Consider the following 25312-nt stretch of genomic DNA (forward strand, 5'->3'; position numbering starts at 1 on the left):
GGGGTGTACACTGAGTTGACAAAACATTAGGAAAACCTGCTCTTTCTGTGACAGACTGACCAGGTGAATACAGGTGAAAGAAAATTCCAATGTGAACAGTTCCTATGTTTTTATATGTAGGTATCAGTATTTTGTCTCCCCCATACCCCAACTTCTTATCTTGCCAAATTTTTAAGCAGTTTTGTTTACACACCACCTTGACAGTATATATTTTCACTTGTTAAATCCAATTCAATCAGTGTAGATCAAGGCTGTCAAACTCATTCATGCAGGTCCTAGTGTCTGCAGGTTTTTGTTTTTTTCCTTTGAATTAAAACGTAGACAACCAACTCAACATTAGGAAGGTGTTCTTAATGTTCTGTACACTCGGTGTGTAACACACAGAGGCAAGGAACCATTTTTTATGCGCCTCATCTGTGATACAGTGGTTATACTACTCTAGTAGTGCTACTATTACTCAATTGGTGTCAGAGAAGACATCTTTGATGTGATCATGGACATTTTTAACTGAATTGTTATTATGAGGGAATGCAGCTGGTAGGGCATTACAGTAAATGGTAAATAGCAGCTGCCAATAGTGACACCTGCTGGGAATGACAGGTACAGTACAATATGTAGTTACAATTCATATGTGGTGTGTAGTTTGTGTGGGTATTTTGTCCAAACCTAGCCACCGTACAATGTACCTGATACAGCAGTTAAGGTTTCACCAGCTGCTCAGTTAAATCGCTTTAGCCTAGAGTTTTAGTGCTAGGCTGGAACAAAAGCCTGCACCGACCAAGGCCCTCCAGGACTGACATCCATTTTATTTTGCTTAACATTGACAGACGTCATTGAACCATCAGCAAATACAAACGAAACAAAAGCGTATTTTTGGCAATGCAAAGAACAGACAAATACTGTAATCAACGTGTTCAAGGATTTCATTCTGTCAATCCTTGTCCTTTCAAAAGATAAATGACCTCTCTTCTCTCTGGCTCTGATTATTCAACTGCTCCGTACATTGTTTCCAGTCTGAATGTGACCCATCACTTTTATAATGCAATTTCACAGAGGTCTGCTAATGTCAGTTCATCACAGCTCACCTCACTCATTCACTTAGCAAAATAATCCGATGCAATTATCATCACCCATACACTACCCTATGTTTACTCACATCACCCCGAAATTTTCCTGTGCAATATTTTCGTCATTCAAGTCAGTGGCTTTCACTTTGTGATATGTGCATTCTCTAAGAGAACACACGTCTATGCCCAGCTGCATTGTGTTAAGTTGAGCTGGATGAGCTGATACCCTAGAAAAGGGGTGTTTGTCAGTAGGTTATGGTAAAATGGGAGTTGTGAGTTGTGACATTGTGTCTCGATGTTGCTGCTGGTTGTAGGGGTTGAGCTGTTTGGACTTGAGAGTGAGAATGCTCAAAGGACATAGGCTGGGATCATCAGCAGCCCGTCACTATCAATGAGAAGTCAGTTTGACATCTTGCCACTTGTCCAGAAAGTGCCTTTTCCATACCCACTTATTGTTCTGCGCTTGTCTTTTTAACGCAGCTCAAATAAATAACGCTCCATTCCACTTCACTTCAATCGCCATCCAACAAAATGAAACAAACGCGATACAATCATTAAGGTTCGATATCATATTTTGGAGCAATTTGTGCTCGGATCAAATTGGGCCATTTCCAGACAAAATGAACTCAGGCCTTTGATCGATGTCCAAACAACTCTCTGCAGACAAATGTTCCTCCAGTCTTGTTTGTTTGCTGGTCAAATGGTCCCATGATAACCCCAAGTTCCGATCTTACATTTTGTGGAATTTCCGCATTCCATTCCATTGTGCAAGTGGAAAAGAGCACTTCCTTTTGACTCTTACCTCTTTCTGCTTCTCAACGGCAAACCCCAACTAGGTGATTTAAGGAAGGAATTATATTGGTCATTCCCTGTGTTGATACTCCAATGGCAACCATCACGTGCTTTCACTTGCAGCGTCACTGCAAATGTCATTGAAGAAGCAATTGAAATGACAGTAGCCATCCACATTCGCCACTCCCTTTGTCTGTCCCTCTAGAATCTAGATGTCTGTCTCCTTCAGGCCGTAGCACTCTGTGAGGTCATAGATCTGATAGCAGCTCTGCTCGGCGACGTCGTTGTAAATCCCCATGGAAACCGTGTCAATCTCTGTCCTCGCAAGGGAGGGCGTCGTGACGCCTCCCTTAATCTTATTGGACAGATTGTTCATCTTCTCCTTGAGCTGGAACGATGACTTCTGTAGTGGCGGGAACAGGCTCCACCCTTTAAAACTCAGTGAACGTCCTTGAGTACCCTTGTAGTAATTTGAGCTTCCGCACGACTCATGGTTGATGGAGTACCCCGGCCGGTTGTCTGTCACACTGGCATTGCCAATACTCATAGTACCCATTTCCCTGCCATCTATGCCCTGGTTGTGATGGCCCTTGACGGCCGTGCGCCAGTGCTGGTCATAGAAACGCCGCAGGACTCGGCGGCGGCGGTGGCACTGGCAGCGGAGGAGGCGGGTGAAGGCGCGCTGGAACTCTTTGCTGGAGCACGGGTAGATGACAGGGTTAATGCAGCTGTTGAAGTAGCCCAGCCAGAAGATGACCTTAAAGACCATGTCAGATGGCTTCAGTGCCGGGAAGAAGGAGCCTGGGAGGGGACAGAGGAGAGAGGTGTTAGGATCTGTGATAATCTTGAAGATTTTGAGTGTAAGACAAGAATTGGCCTCAAATGAGATACATCTAGCTGTTTTTACTATGCATCGTCAAGAGCGAACGGCAGTTTCTTCGGGTAAGGTTAAGGTGGGAGGTGTGTGTTTCTTTGTAAACAACAGCTGGCGCGTGATCTCTGGAAGTCTCTAGGTTTTGCTCATTTGAGTTGGAATACCTCTTGATAAGTAGCAGACCATATTATTTATCTAGAGAGTTTTATTCTATTTTTTTCATAGCTGTCTATTTACCACCACAAACCAATACCGGCACTCAACGAGATGTACAGTATAGTGCCATAAACAGCTATATAGGGCCAGTGATTTTAATGCAGGGAATCTGAAAAACTGTCTTACCAAATGTTTTCCAGTATGTCACCTGTGCAACTAGAGGGGAAAAACTCTAGATTACTGTCACACCCTGACCTTGAAGATCCTTTTTATGTCTCTATTTTGGTTTGGTCAGGGCGTGAGTTGGGTCGGGCATTTCTACGTTTTGTGTTTCTATAATTTCCTATCTCTATGTTTTGGCCGGGTATGATTCTCAATCAGGGACAGCTGTCTATTGTTGTCTCTGATTGGGAAGCATACTTAGGTACCCTTTTACCACCTGTGTTTGTGGGAAGTTGACTTTGTTTAGGGCACATAGCCTTTGAGCGTCACGGTTTGGTTTTGTAGTGGTTATTTGTTTTTTTTTGCGTCATTTTGAGTTAATAAAGAAAATGTACGCTCACCACGCTGCACCTTGGTCCTCCCCTTTCATCAGCCATGACAATTACCTTTATTCCACCAACTGAAATGTATACAAAGCTCTCCCTCGTCCTCCATGTGGCAGATCTGACCATAACTCTATCCTCCTGATTCCTGCTTGCAAACAGGAAGTACTCATGACACGCTCAATATTGAATTGGTCCAATGAAGCGGATAATAAGGTAGAAGACTGCTTCGCTAGCACAGACTGGAATATGTTCCTGGATTCATCTGATAACATTGAGGAGTTTACCACATAAGTCACTGGTTTCATGAATAAGTGCATCGACGACATCGCCCCCCATAGTGACCGTATGTACATATCCCAAGCAGAAGCCATGGATTACAGGCAACATTCACACTGAGCTAGAGCTGCCACCTTAAAGGAACGGGACACTAATCTGTATGCTTATAAGAAATCCCAAGACAACCTCCAAGCCATCAAACAGTCATAACGTCAATACAGAACTAAGATCGAATCCTACTATGCAGGCTCTGATCTTTTTCAGATGTGGCCGGGCTTGCAAACTATCACGGATCACAAAGGGAATCCCAGCCGCAAGCTGCTCAGTGACGCAAGCCTACCAGACGAGCTAAATTCCTTCTATGCTCGCGTTGAGACAAGCAACAGTGAACCATACCTAAGAGCACCAGCTGTTCGGACAACTGTGTGATCTTGCTCTCCGTAGCCGATGTAAGACCTTTAAACAGGTTAACATTCGTCTGGAAAGAGCAGTGTGGAGTGCAATTGAGGTTGCGTCATCGGTGGATCTGTTGGGGTGGTGTGTGAATTGGAGTGGGTCTATGGTTTCCGAGTGGTGTTGATGTGACGCATGACCAGCCTTTCAAAGCACTTCACAGCTACAGATGTGAGTGCTACGGGTCGGTCATCATTTAGGCAGATGACCATGACATTCTTGGGCACAGGGACTATGGTGGTCAGCTTGAAACATCTAGGTATTACAGACTAGGTCAGGGAGAGGTTGAAAATGTCTGTGAAGACACTTGCCACCTGGTCCACGCATGCTCTGAGTACACGTCCTGCTAATCCTTCTGGCCCCGTGGCCTTGTGAATGTTGACCTGTTTAAAGGTCTGACTCACATCGGCTACGGAGGGAGTGATCACACAGTCGACTGGAACAGCTGGTGCTCTCATGCGTGCTTTAATGTTGCTTGCCTCGAAGCGAGCATAGAAGGTATTTAGCTCGTCTTGTAGGCTTGTGTCACTGGGCAGCTCACGGCTGGGTTTCCCTTTGTAATCCTTAATAGTTTGTAAACCCTGCCACATCCGACGAGCGTCAGAGCCAAAGTAGGATTCAATCTTAGTCCTGTATTGACACTTTGCCTGTTTGATGGTTTGTCTGAGGGCATAGCGAGATTTCGTATAAGCGTCCGGATTAGTATCCTGCTCCTTGAAAGTGGTAGCTCCAGTCTTTAGCTCAGTGCTGATGTTGGCTGTAATCCATTGCTTCTGGTTAGGATATGTAACTGTGGTCACTGTGGGGATCACGTCATCTATGCACAATTGATGAAGCCGGTGACTGATGTGGTATACTCCTCAATCCCATTGAATAAATCCCAGAACATATTCCAGTCTGTGCAATCCTGTTGCATCCGTGTCATCTGACCACTTCCGTATTGAGCGAGTCACTGGTACTTCCTGCTTTAGTTTTTGCTTGTAAGCAGGAATCAGGAAGATAGAATTATGGTCAGATTTGCCAAATGGAGTGCGAGGGAGAGCTTTGTACGCATCTGTGTGTGGAGTTAAGGCAGGCTAGAGTTTTTTTTCCCTCGAGTTGCACATATAACATGCTGGTAGAAAAAAAGGTAAAACAGATTGAAGTTTTCCTGCATTACTAGAAGTTAGGTAAAACAGATTGAAGTTGTCCTGCATTACTAGGAGCACCACTTCTGGATGAGCATTTTCTTGTTTGCTTTTGGCCTTATTCAGCTTGTTGAGGGCGGTCTTCGTGCCAGCATTAGTTTGTAGAGGTACATAGACCGCTACGAAAAACTGTACTTTTGGTAGAGATGTTTCAGTGGAGAGGAACACTTGGTACAGCCCCCACGTCCCTAATCTCATCTCATCTCCGCCACGGTGTTGACTGGCCCTCCTTTCCTTCATCTCTCCTTGCCCTGGCCTGAGCCCTCTCCTTAGGGACCTGTGGGCAGTTTAGTTTAGATTGGAGCTGACGTGGCACACACGCACACTATCCTTGTGGGGACCAAACAACTGATTCCCATTCAAAATCCAATTTTCCTTAACCACTAACCCTAAATCTCTAGGGCTTAACCTATTCTTAAAGGGACATTTCTATATTTTTAACTTCATATTCATCATCTCCAGCACCACCCCAACATCAACATATGTGAAAATAGCGCTTTTCTATGTTTTGTACAAAAAAAAGAAGATGGATGTTTCCAATGACATCATCAGCCAATTAGTAGGCAATTAATTAGTAGGCAATGCCTACTCATAAGTGGTAAAAATCAAATAAGGCACACCAATATTGCTGGAAAAACCTGTCTTCCTCTAAGTATTTTAGTACTGTAACGATCGTTGTTGGAAGGATTGGACCAAGGTGCAGCGTGGAAGGCGTCCATCATATTTATTCATGTAACCAGCAACAAAACAATGAAGAGTAACAAAACGAACGTGCAGCTTTGTAGGGCTGAAAAGCAACAATACAAAATCAAGATCCCACAAACAGGTGGGAAAAGGCTGCCTAAATATGATCCCCAGTCAGAGACAACGATAGACAGCTGTCTCTGATTGGGAACCATACCAGGCCAACATAGAAAAGAAACAACAAGTCTATCCACTCTAGTCACACACTGACCTAGCCAAAATAGAGAAATAAAAGGTTCTCTAAGGTCAAGGCGTGACAACCACAAACATAGAAACGTCCCATTTTAACATATGTCGATGTTGGGGTGGTGCTGGAGATGAATATTAAGTTTAATATTGAAAAAAAATCCTTTAAACCTAACCTTAACCCCAAACCCCTAACCTTAATTTCTAACCCTAAACCTAACCCCTAACCATAATTCTAACCCTACCAAATAATTAAACAGCAGCAGTAAAATAACAAGTGAGGCTATATACAGGAGCTACCGGTACAGAGTAGAAGCAGGGTAAAAGAGGGGTCTGGGTAGCCGTTTGATTAGATGTTCAGGAGTCTTGGCTTGGGGGTAGAAGCTGTTAAGAAGCCTCTTGGACCTCAACTTGGCGCTTGGTACAGCTTGCCGTGCGGAAGCAGAACGAATAGGGAGACTAGAGTCTTTGACAATGTTTAGGGCCTTCCTCTGACACCACCTGATATAGAGGACCTGTATGGCAGGAAGCTTGGCCCTAGTGATGTACTGGGCTGTTCGCATTACCCTCTGCAGTGCCTTGCGGTCGGAGGCCATGCAGTTGCCATACCAGGCAGTGATGCAACTAGTCAGGATGATCTCGATGGTGCAGTTGTAGAACCTTTTGAGGATCTGAGGACCATTGCCAAATATTTTCAGTCTCCTGAGGGGGAATAGGCTTTGTCGTGCCCTCTTCACGACTGTCTTGGTGTGTTTGGACCATGATAGTTTGTTGGTGATGTGGACACCAAGGAACTTGAAGCTCTCAACCTGTTCTACTACAGCCCCGTCAATAAGAATGGGGGCGTGAAAAAAAAGCACCTCCTCCTTTTCCTGTAGTCCTCAATCATCTCCTTTGTCTTGATCACATTGAGGGAGAGGTTGTTGTCCTGGCACCACACGACTAGGTCTCTGACCTCCTCCCTATTATAATTGATGTATTGGTGCAATAGCCAATTGATGTAATAGCCTACAGTTTTCTTGACATTTTGATTTAATCATTGTGGTAGGCTCATGTTTTTTTAATTTAATTTTATTTTATTTCAATTTTACCCCCTTTTCTCCCCAATTTCGGGGTATACAATTGTTAGTAGTTACTATCTTGTCTCATCGCTACAACTCCCGTACGGGCTCGGGAGAGACGAAGGTCGAAAGCCATGCGTCCTCCGAAACACAACCCAACCTAGCCGCACTGCTTCTTAACACAGCGTGCATCCAACCCGGAAGCCAGCCGCACCAATGTGTCAGAGGAAACACCGTGCACCTGGCGACCTGGTTAACGTGCACTGCACCCGGCCCGCCACAGGAGTTGCCAGTGCGCGATGAGACAAGGATATCCCTACTGGCCAAAACATCCCTAACCCGGACGACGCTAGGCCAATTGTGCGTTGCCCCATGGACCTCCTGGTCACGGTCGGCTGCGACAGAGCCTGGGCTCGAACCCATATAGGCTCATGTTTTACTGCTACGACGTACCCACATTATTTATTTTGCCGGGACACCGTACCGCCTTACTTTTACCCCTGACCCAAACCCTAATTGTAACCCTTAAGCCTAAAATAGCCTTTTTCTTTGTGTGGACAGGTGAAATGTCCCCACTTGTCCAAATGTTCCTTGTTTCACTATGCTGATGAGGAAAACACATACACACACACACACACACATACACACACACACAGTCTACTTGCAAGTGTCAGCATTGCACCGGCTTCACAGGCACTATACAAGTAGCAAAGATGTAAATAGCAAAAGAGAGGCACGCTTGCAAGTAGAGAGGAAAGGAGGTAGTGTAGTGAGGGAGGGGAGGAGAGGTTATCATCAGCCACCATCACCCACTGGAGTGGCTTTAACAACCTGACATAGGGTCACAACAGGCCTCCTCTCTTGGCCAGTATGGCGGTAATTTGGGTGGTAGTCAGGTCTCTGAGATGAAAGCGTGTTCCTTTTGGACAAGATTGGTGTGTGTGTGCATACGTATGTGTGTGCAATGGGTAATTGGTGTGTCTGTGTGTGCTTGTGTGTAATGGGTAATTGGTGTGCTAGTGTTGCTCGGAGGAACCCACCACCACCAAGCCAGATTTTTGGGGGCATTACTGTACATAACGATCCCTTTAAAGAACCAGACAACCCCTTGTGACCCCCTGTGTGGGATCTGACTGATGACACCATTATAGACTACTGTACTGTTGTCGGATGTATGTGGCCCATTAGGCTACTACTACAGGAAGACTCGGTACCATTAGGTGGGTGATGGAGACAGAGTGAAACTCACTGGTGGTTCATTGTTTGAGGTCTTGCTTTGTTTTCTCTCGTTATTAGTGTTGTGTACTTGATGTAGAAGGCCGATGACGAAACAAAGATACAACTATCATGCTCTTTTCTGCCAGTTTTGGGGGAACTATACAATAGTTTGCTGTTTGCTGTGATTGAGCTTGCCTGTCGCAATGTAACCAATGAAAGATTCCCTAAAGTGTGCCCATGTAAGGGGGTGCGTGTTGGTGGCAGGGAAGTCAGGGGCAGGAGATCGAACTTGGTATAAATGGAGCAGTTTAATAAGTGCTCGAAAACTCCGAAAACCAAAATATACAAAATAATACAAGTGGGTACAAAACCTGTCGCACCACAAGAAAATAACTTGCACATAGCTTACCAACAAACAATCACCAACAAGGACATGAGGGGGAACAGAGGGCTAAATACACAACATGTAATTGATGGGATTGGAACCAGGTGTGATACAAGACAAAACCAAAGGAAAATGAAAAGAGAATCATCGATGGCTAGAAAGTCGGTGACTTCGACCTCCGAACGCTGCCCGAACAAGGAGAGGGACCAGCTTCGGTGGAAGTCGTGACAGCCCATCTGGCACTCTAGGCAGACTCAAGGGAACGTTCAAAGTATTTGAAAAGATTTCAAACCCAGGTCTGTTGTGTATACAGTACACACAGATTCATTATTCACACTCACATGCACACACTCCTAACTTTGCCGCAGGGGGGTATGTGTCATATAAACAACTCTATACCCTCCTTCCCCTAGTCTGCCCTCATCTGCCCAGTTTGAGATTGGTTTTCATCTGGTGCGGAGCTAGGAATCGTGTTTCAAGAATGAGTCATGCCAATTTACATCTGCTAGAAGGAGAGATTTATGTCCCTTTGGTCCTGTTCTTCCCAGAGGCTTCACTGCTGACTGGTTCAACACAACAACACAGCATTAAAATGAACTATCAGACACAAGGCATCATGGAAAAAGTAGTCAAAAAAAAGACATCAACTTTGAGCGATGAATTCCGATTGTAGTCACGAGTCATATGCTACTTAGGAAGTACCTGGATTGATTTGGCTTGTTGCCTTGACACATCGCCGCCGTTGCCATGACCACATCAGCAGCCGGAGATGAATAACTACTTCATAGTACTTTAGCTGTTTTTAGGAGTTTACGGAGTCTCTTTTATGTGGAGCTTCTCTTTCGAGAATATGTTTTTTTTTGTATTTTGTGAGGATATGGTTTTGAAAAGTTCAGTTGTGACAGTTTAACAGTTCCCAGAGTCCCAGCCTTACAGTGCCTTCAGAAAGTGGTCATACTCTTTGACTCCTTGCACATTTTGTTGTCTTACAATCTGAATTCAAAATGGATTTAAATATGATAAATTGTTTCACCCATCTACATAATGACAAAGTGAAAACAGGTTTTTGAAATACAGACCAGCTGCACACCTGGATTGTGCAATATTTCTAAATTCTTTCTAGGTGTGTCCAAACGTTTGTCTGGTACTGTACCTCAATTGGTATGCCATCCAGCCCTGGAGTTTTTATCTAGAAGTTCCTCCTCTGTAATTAGTATTTCTGTTTAGCTGTAAATTTTACACTACTAATTTAAAAAAAATACTTTCAAGTAACTTCAGTTCGTGGATATGGAGGAGACTGAAATTAAAACATATGCTTAAAGTACGTTGCTTCCTCTTTCAAAATATAGTTTGGTGAATCATGGATGACTCTGTCATTTGTAAATTATTTTTTTATTTATTCTTAAAGCTCTGTCAAGTTGGTTGTCGATCATTGCTAGACAGCCATTTTCAAGCCTTGACATAGATTTTCAAGCCGCATTAAGTCAAAACTGTCATTAGGCCACTCGGGAATATTCACCATCTTCTTGGTAAGCAACTCCAGTGTATATTTGGCCTTTGTTTTAGGTTATGGTCCTGCTGAAAGGTGAATTAGAATTTACTTGAGTGCCTTATTGCAAACAGGATGCATGTTTTGGAATAATTGTATTCTGTACAGGCTTCCTTCTTTTCAATCTGTCATTTAGGGTAGTATTGTGGAGTAACTACAATGTTGTTGATCTATCCTCTGTTTTCTCCTATCATAGCCTGTCACGTTCTGACCTTAGTTCCTTTATTTTGTCTTTTTGTTTTAGTATGGTCAGGGCGTGAGTTGGGTGGGTTGTCTATGTTAGTTTTTCTATATTTTTCTATTTCTTTGTTTGGCCTGATATGGTTCTCAATCAGAGGCAGCTGTCAATCGTTGTCTGATTGAGAACCATATGTAGGTAGCCTGTTTTCCTTTGTGTTTTGTGGGTGGTTATTTTCAGTCTTTGTGTGTTTGCACCAGATAGAACTGTTTCGGTTGTCACTTTGTTGTTTTGTATTTTTGAAGTGTTCAGTTTCTTATTAAAAAGATGAACACTAACCACGCTGCGCTTTGGCCCGATCCTTCTTCCACCCAAGACAACCGTTACATAGCCATTAAACTGTAACTGTTTTTTAAAGTTACGGTTAAATCCCTGAGCGGTTTCTTTCCTCTCCTGCAACTGAGTTAGGAAGAACGCCTCTATCTTTGTAGTGACTGGGTGTGTTGATACACCATCCAAAGTGTAATTAATAACTTCACCATGTTTAAAGGAATATGCAATGTCTGGGGTGTGAAAACTTTCTGAAGGCACCATGTACATCAGTTTAAGCTATGAATTGAATGCTTTGAAAAACGTTTACGTGCGTGAGGAGCTGGTGACATCTCAGCTGTAATATTCCCAAATCCAGGAGAAACTCTGTAATACTTAGAACCAGCAGATATAATACATTGTGACACAGTTATAATGGCTGATACATGCTTACAAAAAGTTATAAAGGATTATAATGGCAGGTTTTAAGTCAAGTGTTACCGGAAACTATTCAGTATGTCAGCCATTTATAATAAGCAAATGACCTACCTGTCAATCAACTGCGGTGTAGTGTTGGGGGAGAGGATTGCTTAATTGAAGACGACACTCAATGTAAAGGTCATTGTTCTATGAATCAATGCTTTGAAATCGAAACCTTGAGTGGAGAGGCCTTAAAGGACTGTGCAACAGTGTAATGAGTGTTGTGCAAGCTTTGACAGGTGCCAATCACTTGGAGTGAGTTACGTACAGGCCTGGCTGATGGATCTGGCAGGGCCATATGATACTTAGATATTTTGAATAGTAACTTGCGTTTTTTACTTACACTTTCTGTAAGCCTTTATAGAGTATCCGTTTTCAAGAGAGCAATTTATTTAGAAATGTACTTGTTTTTTTTACTAGGCACGTCGGCGAAGAACAAATTCTTATTTTCAATGACAGCCTGGGAACAGTGGGTTAAACTGCCTTGTTCAGGGGCAGAATGATAGATTTTTATCTTGTCAGTTTGGGGATTTGATCTTGCAACCTTTCGGTTACTAGTCCAATGCTCTAACCACTAGGATACCTGCTGCCCCATTCAAGAGAGTATTACAGGTACAGTTCAACCAAATTAAAAATGACATAGTTTTTCTTATCCCAGTAAGTCATCTATGAACAAGGTAACACAGCACTCCATGTCCATAGACCGGGGTAGGGAAACCAATGTGTCATTTTGTCATTTGGATGAAGTATCCCTTTAAGTCTGTTTTATTATTGCGTCTGGACCAACATTGGGAAAAAGGCAAAACCATGGAAATCTAGACCAACATTGATCACTATATATACAGTGGGGCAAAAAAGTATTTAGTCAGCCACCAATTGTGCAAGTTCTCCCACTTAAAAAGATGAGAGATGCCTGTAATTTTCATCATAGGTACACTTCAATTATGACAGACAAAATGAGAGAAAAAAATCCAGAAAATCACATTGTATGATTTTTTATGAATTTATTTGGCTAGGCCACTCCAGGTCCTTGAAATGCTTCTTACAAAGCCACTCCTTCATTGCCCGGGCAGTGTGTTTGGGATCATTGTCATGCTGTGCCACGCTGTGCCATGCCCAGCCACGTTTCATCTTCAATGCCCTTGCTGATGAAAGGAGGTTTTCACTCAAAATCTCACGATACATGGCCCCATTCATTCTTTCCTTTACATGGATCAGTCGTCCTGGTCCCTTTGCAGAAAAACAGCCCCAAAGCATGATGTTTCCACCCCCATGCTTCACAGTAGGTATGGTGTTCTTTGGATGCAACTCAGCATTCTTTGTCCTCTAAACACGACGAGTTGAGTTTTTACCAAAAAGTTATATTTTGGTTTCATCTGACCATATTACATTCTCCCAATCTTCTTCTGGATCATCCAAATGCTCTCTAGCAAACTTCAGACGGGCCTGGACATGTACTGGCTTAAGCAGGGGGACATGCCTGGCACTGCAGGATTTGAGTCCCTGGCCGCGTAGTGTGTTACTGATGGTAGGCTTTGTTACTTTGGTCCCAGCTCTCTGCAGGTCATTCACTAGGTCCCCCCGTGTGGTTCTGCCATTTTTACTCACCGTTCTTGTGATAATTTTGACCCCACGGGGTGAGATCTTGCGTGGAGCCCCAGATCGAGGGAGATTATCAGTGGTCTTGTATGTCTTCCATTTCCTAATAATTGCTGCCACAGTTGATATCTTCAAACAAGTTCAAACAGGTGTCATTAATACAGGTAACGAGTGGAGGACAGAGGAGCCTCTTAAAGAAGAAGTTACAGGTCTGTGAGAGCCAGAAATCTTGCTTGTTTGCAGGTGACCAAATACTTATTTTCCACCATAATTTGCAAATAAATTCATAAAAAATTCTGGATTTTTTTTCATCATTTTGTCTGTCATATTTGAAGTGTACCTATGATGAAAATTACAGGCCTCTCATCTTTTTAAGTGGGAGAACTTGCACAATTGGGGACTGACTAAATACTTTTTTGCCCCACTGTATATATATACAGCCAAGGGGGAAGGCTATGCTTACAGAGGTAGTCTATTGATGGACACAACCTGCTAAATTTGTCAAGCCCTCACAATTTGTCTTCTTTCAAATAGATGATGAGAGAAACAAATGGCAAAGCCCCTCTCACTATTGGCCAAAGTACTCTCAGAACCTATCAAGAATGTGAAATGAAAAAAAAATTATCCTCAAAGATAACATCGTGCAGGCCTGTTTTTCCTGAGCTAATTATTTCCTTTGGCAAAGCAGAGCTCCCCTTGCCCCCTCCCACCTCTCCATGGGTATGGGGATATTCATAATGGTATCATGTAAAAAAAGCGCAACAACATGTTAGTCATGTCCAAAATGGCACCCTATTCCCTATATAGTGTACTACTTTTGACCCATATGGCTCTGGTCAAAGTAGTGAACTATGCAGGAGATGGTGTAATCTTTATTTATCTAGGCAAGTCAGTGAAGAACAAATTCTTATTTACAATGACGGCATACCCCAACCTAACCCTAACAACACTGGGCCAATTGTGCGTTGCCCTATGGGACTCCCAATCACTGCCAGTTGTGATACAGCCTGGAATCGAACCAGGGTCTGTAGTGATTCCTTTAGCACTGAGATGCAGTGCCTTGGACTGCTGCGCCACTCAGGAGCCCATTTTGGGACAAATCCACACAGTAGTCTCGTTTTGCTTGGAGTCAAAGACCTTCCTTACAACATCAGTGTCTTCAATAACATGGTGATACTGGTGCCAAGGCCATCATCAGATGCCTTTGTAACAATCAGAAGCGATACGTACCTACAGTTTCAGGTTACGTACAACGTGTCTGTTCTGTTTGTAAAAGTACTGAGTTCGGATATCTACAATACCAGTCAACAGTTTGGACACCAACTCATTCAAGGGTTTTTCTTTATTTGACTATTTTCGACATTGTAGAATAATAGTGAAGACCTCAACCCAATTGAGATGGTTTGGGATGAGTTGGACCGCAGAGTGAAGGAAACGCAGCCAACAAGTGCTCAGAATATGTGGGAACTCCTTCAAGACTGTTGGAAAAGCATTACAGGTGAAGCTGGTTTGGAGAATGCCAAGAGTGTGCAAAGCTTTCATCAAGGCAAAGGGTGGCTACTTGGAAGAATCTCAAATATTGTAAGGGAGTGCGTAACTGGCGGCAGGGAAGTCAGACGGAAGAGAGCAAAACTAGGTAATCAACGGAGCAGTTTTATTCATAAAACCACTGGAAACCAGAACAACAAACACATGGGTACAAAACCCGTTGCGCACCAGAAAAAACGTGCACATGCACTTACAATCAACAATTCCGCACAAAGACATGGGGGGAACAGAGGGTTAAATACACAACATGTAATGAGGGAAATGAGACCAGGTGTGTGGGAAGACAAGTCATAACAAAAGGAAAATTAAAAGTGGATTGATGATGGCTAGAAGACCGGCGATGCCGACCGCCGAGCGCCGCCCGAACAAAGAGAGAGCCGACTTCGGCGGAAGTCGTGACAAATATAACATATATTTTGATTTGTTTAACACTTGTTTGATTACTACATGATTCCATATGTGTTATTTCAAAGTTCTGATGTCTTAACTATTATTCTACAATGTAGAAAATAGTAAAAAGAAAGAAACCTTAAATGAGTAGGTGTGTCCAAACTTTTGACTGGTACTGTATATGGTTAGAGTTGTATTACTAATTACTATGCCTTCCTGTGTATCCTATATCAAGGTTTCTGTCACATTACTATACACATTGCCTACTGCATATAATATATGACGAGTTTATCTCCTTAAGGCAGAGACATTACGGCCTCAAAATGTATTTTTTTTGTTTTGTTCCTCGGCTTTAACAGCACACGGCCCCAAAGTTGATATTTTTCTCCGTTTTAGATTAGACCTATGGACAGCACTGACATTTTGTTTTTTGGAAAAAGTGAAACGTTGGGCTTGACTGTATTACAATATTTTCTCCTGCTGTCAGTCTGTCGCAGTTCCGCCACCACATTAACACGGACATTCTTACAGCGATAAGGCTCGTAGAAGAAGTGTTAAACATTATCTCTTTTGAACTGCTCTGCATTCCTAGAATTGGAGGTTCGCTCGACATTTGAGTGGCGAGGTGATGACATTTGAAAGATTTTGGCAACTATTTAAGGCTGTGTGTGTGTGTGTGTTTGTATGTGTGTACGTGTGTGTGTACGTGCGCGTTTGCGTTTGCGTGTGCGTTTGTGTGTTCAGACAAATGCTAAAAGCTTGTGTTCCAACACAAATATATGTGTCATGGGGACTGGAGCCACAGAAATTGAGTCACGAGCATCATCAGACCCACATTTATTTAGCCTAAGATAATGACAATGCCTTCAGTGGTTGCTTAGTGTGGATTTATTGTTGCACCCTGAATGAAATGTCTTGGTAGTTGACTTCCTCGCTCTGTGCACTATCATGAGGTTACCAAGCGATGTTTCTCACTTCGTTCTACCAAGACATTGCATGCAAAGGCTAACTCAGAGACATGAAGAGGAAAGGCAGAGAAGTTTTGAGAGGGGGAGAGAACAAAAGAACGAGAGGGGTATTGTACGTGTGGAATGGTGCCATCTTTACCTCCTCCCTTCCCCCTCATCCTGGCTGTTGGGCGTGTGTTGTTGAGACTATGGGAGGAATTCAATTACAGCTGTCATAAGGGCAGTGGACCGTTGGGTTCCTGGGGTCAGCGGCCTGAATACCGCAATTAGAGTTACCCATCTCTCTTAATAGACTCTTTCGTGTCGATGAAATTTAACCATCCTTGTTTAATATTTCACTTTCTTAATAGTGCACTTGGAATATGTAAACATAAGCACAGTGAAAGAGATATATAACTTAAAAGTAATTGAATCGGGAGTTGGGGAGCTGGGGACACAGGGACTGGAGGTTGGAGGGCTGGAGGACTGAGAGGCTGGGAGGTTGGAAGGCTGGGGCTGGGGGGCCTCAGCTAGCCTGGCACAAGTAGCAGAGCGTGCTGGTTGGAGCCGAGCCAGGAGATGCTATCAGCCAACCAACAGCCAAGTACGCACAATAACATTCCTGGGGATTGTAGGAACTGAAATCTAAGGAACTCAACTTGATTAGTAGGCATAGTATGTTATGTGTAGGCTTATACAAAACAACGAGGCTGTGTTGGCTTGCAACAATGTTACAAACAGGGGTCCATTGAGATGGAAATCCCCAATGGTTTTAAACACACTTTCCTTTTTCAACCTAACACCTGTGGTGCGAATAGGATTTCCCATGATAGAAATCCCTATTGCAAAGTTAGTTGTTGTTTACTCTCAGAGGTAGAGTACAACTTCTGAAAGATGCCTCCCTCTCTAAACTCTATGGTGCCTGACTAAACTCCACCCTTTGTTCCAAAAGCAATGTTTGCCAGAATATCGCTTTAAGAATTACCCATCTCTAAAATATTTTGTCTATCTTGGGGGCACAGTCCATTTGTTCTGTTGTTCTGTTGTTAAGAGTACAGAACTGCAGCCAAAAATGTGCGCGCTGGGTGGAACTAACGAAGTGGTGCTGGCCATCTTTCTGCTTTTGAATGATTTTCCTGATACATACTGTAAATAATGCAATAGAAAGGACGAGGTATAGAGTGTGCATGTGTGTGTACCAGTGCAGGCTCCTCAGAAGAGGACGGGGAGGACTGTACTCCTCAGTGAATTTCATAAAAATAAAAATGGTAAAACACTTTAAAAGTTATCCTTTTTAGATAAAACTAGACTAAATATACTCCCGTCATCAAATAATTGATTAAAATACACCGTTTTGCAATGAAGGTCTATTGTAGCCTCAACAGCACTTGGTATGGTAGCACCATGGTGTAGCCAGAGGACAGCTAGCTTCTGTTCTCTTCTCTGTACATTGACTTCAATACAAAACCTAGGAGGCTCATGGTTCTCACCCCCTTCCATAGACTTACAGAGTAATTATGACAACTTCAAGAGGACATCCTCCAACCTATCAGAGCTCTTGTATATCAGAGCTCTTGACATGTTGTCCTCCCAATCAAAAGATCAGATCATGAAACTAGTACTGAAAGCATAAGCTACAGCTAGCTAGCACTGCAGTGCATACAATGTGGTGAGTAGTTGACTCAAAGAGAGAGAAAGACAATAGTTGAACAGTTTTGAACAAATACATTTCTTCCAACATAAAGGAAAAGCAAGAGAGAGATAGAGAGAGATTACATGTTTTCTTTTTCACTTTCAATTTCAATTACTTAGCTAGCAAACCCAGTCGTTCCTTCTAAATGTTTCATTTCCATACTGGCTGGCAATGTTCTTATCCCTTGTTTGCTAACTAGCCAACTATGACTAACTTGCAGTCACTTCAAAAAGTGCAGTCAGAATAACATCAACAGTAGCTGCATTTGCATTTGTTTAAGCTGTTTTCTAGTGACATTCATTTGGATGCATCCATAAAAATGAGCTAATGAGGTGCGATTTCGCCTGGCATAGAAAATGTGCTCACTTGTTAGGACACTGTTGTTCCGAGGAGCGGGCCAACAACACAGATAAAACAATCACTTCCAACTGACGCTGGAAAGACTGCAAACTAGCTACACTTTGTTTCATTTGACCTTTTTTTCATTTGACATTTCTTTGTATACAGTGCATTCGAAAAGTATTCAGACCCCTTGACTTTTTCCACATTTTGTTACGTTACAGCCTTATAAAAAAAGTTATTAAATAAAAAAATGTCCTCACTAATCAACACCCCATAATGACAAAGCGAAAACATGTTTTTTTATTTTTTTGCAAATGTATAATATCATAAAAACTGAAATACCTTATTTACATAAGTATTCAGACCCTTTGTTATGAGACTCGAAATTGAGCTCAGGTGCATACTGTTTCCATGGATCATCCTTGAGATGTTTCTTCAACTTGATTGGAGTCCACCTGTGGTAAATTCAATTGATTGGACATGATTTGGAAAGGCACACACCTGTCTATATAAGGTCCCACAGTTGACAGTGCATGTCAGAGCAAAATCCAAGCCATGAGGTCCTAGGAATTGTACATACATTTCAGAGACAGGATTGTGTGGCACAGATCTGGGGAAGGGTACCATAAAATTTCTGCAGCATTGAAGGTCCCCAAGAACACAATGGTCTACATCTTTCTTAAATGGAAGACATTAGGATCCACCAAGCCCTTCCTAGGGCTGGCCGCCCAACCAAACGGAACAATCTGGGGAGAAGGGCCTTGTTCACAGAGGTGACCAAGAACCCGATGGTCACTCTGACAGAGCTCTAGAGTTCTTCTGTGGTAGATGGGAGAACTTTCCAGAAAGACAACCATCTCTGCAGCACTTCACCAATCAGGTCTTTATGGTAGAGTGGCCAGATGGAAGCCACTCCGCACATGACAGTCCGCTTGGAGTTTGCCAAAAGGCACCTAAAGTCTCTCAGGCCATGAGAAACAAGATTCTCTGGTTTGATGAAACCAATATTGAACTCTTTGGCCTGAATGCCAAGCGTCACATCTGGAGGAAACCTGGCACCATCTTTATGGTGAAGCATGGTGGTGGCAGCATCATGCTGTGGGGATGTTATTCAGTGGCAGGGACTTGGAGACTAGTCAGGATCGAGGGAAAGATGAACAGAACAAAGTACCAAGATATCCTTGATGAAAACCTTCTCCAGAGTGCTCAGGACCTCAGACTGGGGTGAAGGTTCACTTTCCAACAGGACAATGACCCTAAGCACACAGCCAAGACAACACAGGAGTTGCTTAGTCACTAAATGTCCTTGTGTGCCACAGTCCAGACTTGAACTCGACATCTCTGGAGAGACTTGAAAATAGCTGTGTAGCGACTCTCCCCATCCAACCTGGCAGATTTTGAAAGGATCTGCTTAGAAGAATAGGAGAAACTCCCCAAATACAGGTGTGGCAAGCTTGTAGTGTCCTAACGAAGGAGACTTGTGGCTGTATTTGCTGCCAAAGGTGCTTGAACAAAGTGCTGAGTAAAGGGTCTGAATACTTATTTAAATGTGATATTTCAGTTTTTGGGGGGGGATGAATTTGCTAAAATGTCTAAAAGCCTGTTATTGCTTTGTCATTATGGGCTATTGTGTGTAGATTGATTATTAATTTCAGAATAAGGCTGTAACATACCAAAATGTAGAAAAAGTAGTGACACATTCATTACTATGGGTCAGCTGGAGATAGAATTGGAATATTAAAACAATGTTGTAAGAGACAGACAGCAAGGTTTATACATATTTCCGCCATTGAAAACTACATGTTAGTCTAAAAGAAATGTGAGATAATGTCTGGATGCTTTTTACAGTGGAGATCAAGTTTATACATTCCCTGGCTAGTCTGATGAAACTGTGGATTGCGCAGTCAGACGAAACAGAATAAATAGGTATTTTAATGTCATAGACTTAGCTGGTGTGTTGTGGATTGAAGTCCACAAGCGAAGTGAAAAGGTAAGAGGAGGAGAGCGCATAATTGCGAGAAGGAATACAACATGGCTGCTATGAAAGTGAACTGTGTTTACGTGTGATCAGGGGTGTATTCATTTAGCCAAATTCTTTTGAAAAACATTTCTTAAAAGGAAGTAATCAGAACGAAACGAAACGATTACACCCTAGATCAGCTAGATACAGGCAAGAGTGTGCAAGGCAGTATTGAATGTGTCACTGTCTGTCCATATGACACTTTCTGTCACCTCAAAATGTTTCCTCGACCTGTGTGCACCTACGTTGTAAACTTTCATTCATAGGCTAGGTTGTAGCACCCTCATGATGGGTATAGGGAAAACGTTACATTGAACTGGGTGAATGGAATATGAATGACAGCCATCCAATATGCTGTAAGAGGCCATGCTCAAGAAAAGAAAGATGTGTCCTCCCTCATCTTAAATTGCACTGACCGCCATTGGTGTGTACAATGTGTGTGTCTTTCTTATTTGACATCACAGTGGGCAGAGACGTCAGTTCAACATCTAGTTTTGATTTGAGTTGTCAACTAACGTGAATTCAACGTGAAATCATGTCATTGGACTTCGGTTAGAATTTGGGTGAAAAGAAATATGAAATGCCCTTATATGGATCCAATCAGTTTTCTATGTTGACTCAATGTCATCACATCATTTTGGGAAGGTTGAAATTATGTGGAAACAACGTTGATTCAACCAGTTTTTTCCCAGCAGGATGTCATCATAAATGGCTACGCCACACATCATCAGTAGGGTAAAACTAACCTGTCTCACGGCGGTCTAAACCCAGCTCACGTTCCCTATTAGCGGGTGAACAAGCCAACGCTTGGTGAATTCTGCTTCACACGTTTGACCCCCGCCTCTTTCTCATTGATGCTCCTTATAAAACGTATTACACTTGACATAATTAGGGTGGCATTTGATTAACTCCTGTTATGCCTCTCGTCTCTACATCTGACCACATTTCACCAGTAAAGCACTTTCCAACTCATTAGCGTCTGCCGCTCCGTGAGCAAGTCACCTGTTTGTTTCTCAAATCACCATCAGCCAAAGGTTCTTGCACTGACTCTCACACATTGTTTTTATTGCTGTTTAATGACCTGTAGAGTATATTGTGTTGCGTTTGAACACCTTCTACTCTCTTTCAACTCCTTTTCTCTATTGAGCTGTTTGTTGTAGAGAAATGCATTGTAAAAACAAACACCCACAACTCTTATTATTAAGTAACTGGTTACAGGCCTTTTTCTTCTTCTGTTGACTCAACTTCTCTGTCCTAGTGTTAACCTGAACTAAAAACTATTAGTTGGCCCAAACTAAGCTCCAACTTGAGAGAACTTTGTCAAAAAATTCTGTCAATAATAAAATGATGTTTTCTCAACTCATATGTCCATTCAAGTAGAAACTATTATTTGGGAATCTTAACTATAAAAAAAAAAGTCTGTGCAGCTGATTACACACAGCTTATTAAACTTACATAGTTGATACACAATTGCATGGTGCATGTTCATTTATACAGTAATTATGATTCAACATGTCCTCACCTGGGATATGAACACACAACCTCGGTTCATGGCATGCCAATCTTCCTGCTACACCACCATGTCTGTGGCAGTTGTCAGTTAATCTGATTATTCTCTCATCATTGATTTCATGTACTTATTTAAGCAATTCAAATGTTCAGTATAGTTGTCTAATGTTGGTGGGGAATATTATATATTTTAATGTGACTCCTTAATCACTATGATAAATAAAATAGTTTTTCTTGAGTGTACTTTTATGTCAGGAAAGAAATTGGAATGGCTTGTTTTTGCTCTTCAACATACTGCTATAAAACAGTAGGGCTTCAAGCACAATTGATGACGCCTTTGAAGGATATTTTATGTCTATGGACCGCAAACAATCGATTATTTGCACATGTATATAGGCATATGAAAAATCGGACTTATAGTTTTGTGTAATGATGCCGGATGCCACAATTAGAACTCTTCATGATAGGTTGTAGTACATTGTTACCGAGCATATGTCGTGTGTAATAGTGCGTAATTGTGGATTTTCCCATTATGCTACGTTTATCTTCTAGAGAAAAAGAAAAGAAAAGAAAAACCAATACCTCACAATTTCAGATACGAAAAGAGTGTATTGTATTGGCAGTTTGCACGCTGCGCGCAACCTTCTCATACTAATTATGCACTTGGATGAATTTCAAACATCCTTGTTTAATGTTTCACGTTCTAAATAGTGCACTTCAATATGTAAACATAAGCACAGTGAACAAGATATAACCTAAAAGTAATTTAATTGTATTTGAGTGATATGGACACGAGGTATAGGCTACATCCTCGCAGTGAAATGCACACTCGTCAATCAATACAGCGAATCCTACTTATCACACAAGGGAGAGCACCCACAAATGTACAGATTCAGAGACACAGATTTTACATATGGTTAAAACAAAGAAGCAATTAGACTGTCGTCTCTATTGTGGACCTCTTTAACTCCCAATCAATTGCTAATTAAATGTTGATAATGCAAACCAACACTTACCCAGTGGTAAGACGAAGAAAAACGGTAGCCAACACAGGATGAACATCCCGACGACAATCGCCAGGGTTTTGGCAGCCTTCTTCTCCCGGGAGAACTTCATCAAGCGCACGGACAGCGAACTCCGGAACGGGTGGTTTTTACTCTTGGAAGTATCCTCCAGCATGCTCCGACAGTGAATCCTCAGCACCACTTCTATCGACTTATTTCTCTCCCGTTTGACTCCAGCTTCTAAACTCTTGGTAGTCCTCCGGGCCACCACGTAGACCCTGAAATACATCACTAGGATGACCATAAGCGGCAGGTAGAAGGAAAAGAGCGAGGAGAAGAGGGCATAGCCCGGTTCTTCGGTGATGCTGCAGACGCTCTCGTCGGTCGGCGGCGGTTCCTTCCATCCCAGCAGCGGTCCTATGGAGATGACCATGGAGGAGACCCAGACCAAGACCAGAATGACAGCGGCTTTCTTCTCCGTCATGATGGTGGGGTATTTGAGGCAGTGTTTGACCCCGATGTACCTGTCTATGGAGATGATGCAGAGGCTTAGGATGGACGCGGTGCAGCAGAGAACATCCACCGCTGCCCAGATGTTGCAGAAGACCCGGCCGAACACCCAGCATCCCAGCACTTCCAAAGACGCGGAGAAAGGCAGCACAATAATGCTCAATAGCAAGTCCGCTATGGCCAGGTTGACTATAAAGAAGTTGGTGACGGTCTGTAAGTGTCTATTGCATAGCACCGAGAGGATAACCAAAATGTTCCCAACGATAGCCACCAAGATGAACACGGATAGAAAGACCCCGACCGCAATGACCTGGGGGTCCAGGGTGATGTTGGTGCAGCTGGTGGAGTTGGTGCTGTTGTCTGTGAATAAGATTCGGCCCAGGAAAGATTCGTTGAGAGCTTTATCAAAATATATTCCATCATTGCTTTCGTTCATCAAATTAGAATATGTCATTTTGAAACTCCATAAAGAAAACGTTATAGTTTGATTCCAAGGGAAAACAAAGTGGTTTTCATAATGTTTTGTGTGTTTCCATTATGAAAAGAAAACGAGATGAAATGGGACATTCTTCTCACAGATGTGAATTGTCTTGAATTTATAAACATCTCTAGTGTTATCTAGATTGTTTCATCTATTAAATGCGTATTTTTTCCCCCAACAAAAATCAAATCGATGCGCAATTACAGCACCATCCCTCTGTCTGAAAATGCGGGATCAACTATTCCTTTTTTTTAAACTGAAGACTGTTCCAGCCAGGGATTTTCTTTGAGTTCTTTGAGGTAGTAAAAATGTCAGAAAAGCTCAAATGAAGTATCAGTAAGTATATTTTTGTAGCTCCATAGCACCGGATGGTCCGATTCTAGTCCACTGGTGGTATTCTTTTAGTAAGAAGTCCAACCCGAACGACAGTCTCAGCCTGCCGAGGACCCCAGCATCTGAGCCCTGCGCTCCTCCCTAGCAAGTGGATTAAGTGACGCGTCTCCTAATAACTGCGATGCCACGAGAGGGAGTCGCGCCCGTTTCCACACACTCAACGCGCATGCCAGTGTCGCCGCGAGTGTATATATTTTACCCATAGCCTAATATTCAGTTGATGTTTAGACTACTTCAGTATAACATCGCTGACATATGCAACCTGAAGCCAGACTACATGCAAACTAAACCCTTCAGTAGAATATAATACACTACATTGCCAAAAGTATGTGGACACCTGCTCGTTGAACATCTCACAAAAAAATCATGGGCATTAATATGGAGTTGGTCCGGCCTTTGCTGCTATAACAGCCTTCACTTTTCTGGGAATGCTTTCCACTAGATTTTGGAACATTGCTGCAGGGACTTGCTTCCATTCAACCACAACAGCATTAGTGAGGTCGGACAATGATGTTGGGAGATTAGGCCTGGCTTGCAGTTGGCGTTCCAATTTATCCCAAAGGTGTTCGTGAGGTTGAAGTCAGGGCTCTGTGCTTGCCAGTCAAGTTATTCCACACCGATCTCAAAAATGTTTTCTGTATGGACCTCGCTTTGTGCATGGGGTCTTTGTCATGCTGAAACAGGAAAGGGCCTTCCCCAAACTCTTGCCACAAAGTTAGAAGTACAGAATCACCTAGAAAGTCATTGCATGCTGTAGTGTTAAGATTTCCCTTCACTGGAACTAAGGGACCTAGCCCGAACCACGAAAACCATCCCCAGTCCATTATTCATTCTCCACCAAACCTTACAATTGGCACTGTGCATTTGGGCAGGTAGCGTTCTCTTGGCATCTGCCAAACCCAGATTTGTCCGCCGGACTGCTAGGTGGTGAAGCGTGATTCATCACTCCAGGGAACGCGTTTCCACTTCTCTGAAGTCCAATGGCTGCAAGCTTTACACCACTCCAGCCGACGCTTGGTATTGTGCATCATGATCTTACGCTTGTGTGCGGCTGCTCGGCCATGGAAACCCGTTTCATGAAGCTCCTGACAAACAGTTCTTGTGCTGACGTTGCTTCCAGAGGCAGTTTGGAACTCGGTAGTGAGTGTTGCAACTGAGGACAGACGATTTTTACGCTAGACGGTTCCACTTCAAAATAACAGCACTTACAGTTGGCCGGGGCAGCTCTAGCAGGGCAGGAATTTGACGAACTGACTTGTTGGAAAGGTGGCATCCTATGACGGTGCCACGTTGAAAGTCATTGAGCTCTTCAGTACAGGCCATTCTACTGCCAATGTTTGTCTATGGAGATTTCATGGCTGTGTGCTTGTTTTCATTCACACCTGTCAGCAACGGGTGTGGCTGAAATGGTCA

The 25312-nt window shown here is 42.9% G+C and overlaps 1 protein-coding gene across 1 annotated transcript; it reads right to left on the reverse strand.

The window, feature by feature from the left end:
* Nucleotides 1–2034: 2034 nt before the first annotated feature.
* adra1b (alpha-1D adrenoreceptor) lies at nucleotides 2035–23534 on the reverse strand. The gene is given in 2 exon segments (NM_001124650.1): nucleotides 2035–2660; nucleotides 22528–23534. Coding segments are annotated over 2 exon segments (1545 nt in total). The 5' UTR covers nucleotides 23480–23534; the 3' UTR covers nucleotides 2035–2067.
* Nucleotides 23535–25312: the final 1778 nt, after the last annotated feature.

The sequence above is a fragment of the Oncorhynchus mykiss genome, chromosome 19, assembly GCF_057628025.1.
Source record: "Oncorhynchus mykiss isolate SJ-2025 chromosome 19, ASM5762802v1, whole genome shotgun sequence".
NCBI lineage: Eukaryota > Metazoa > Chordata > Actinopteri > Salmoniformes > Salmonidae > Oncorhynchus > Oncorhynchus mykiss.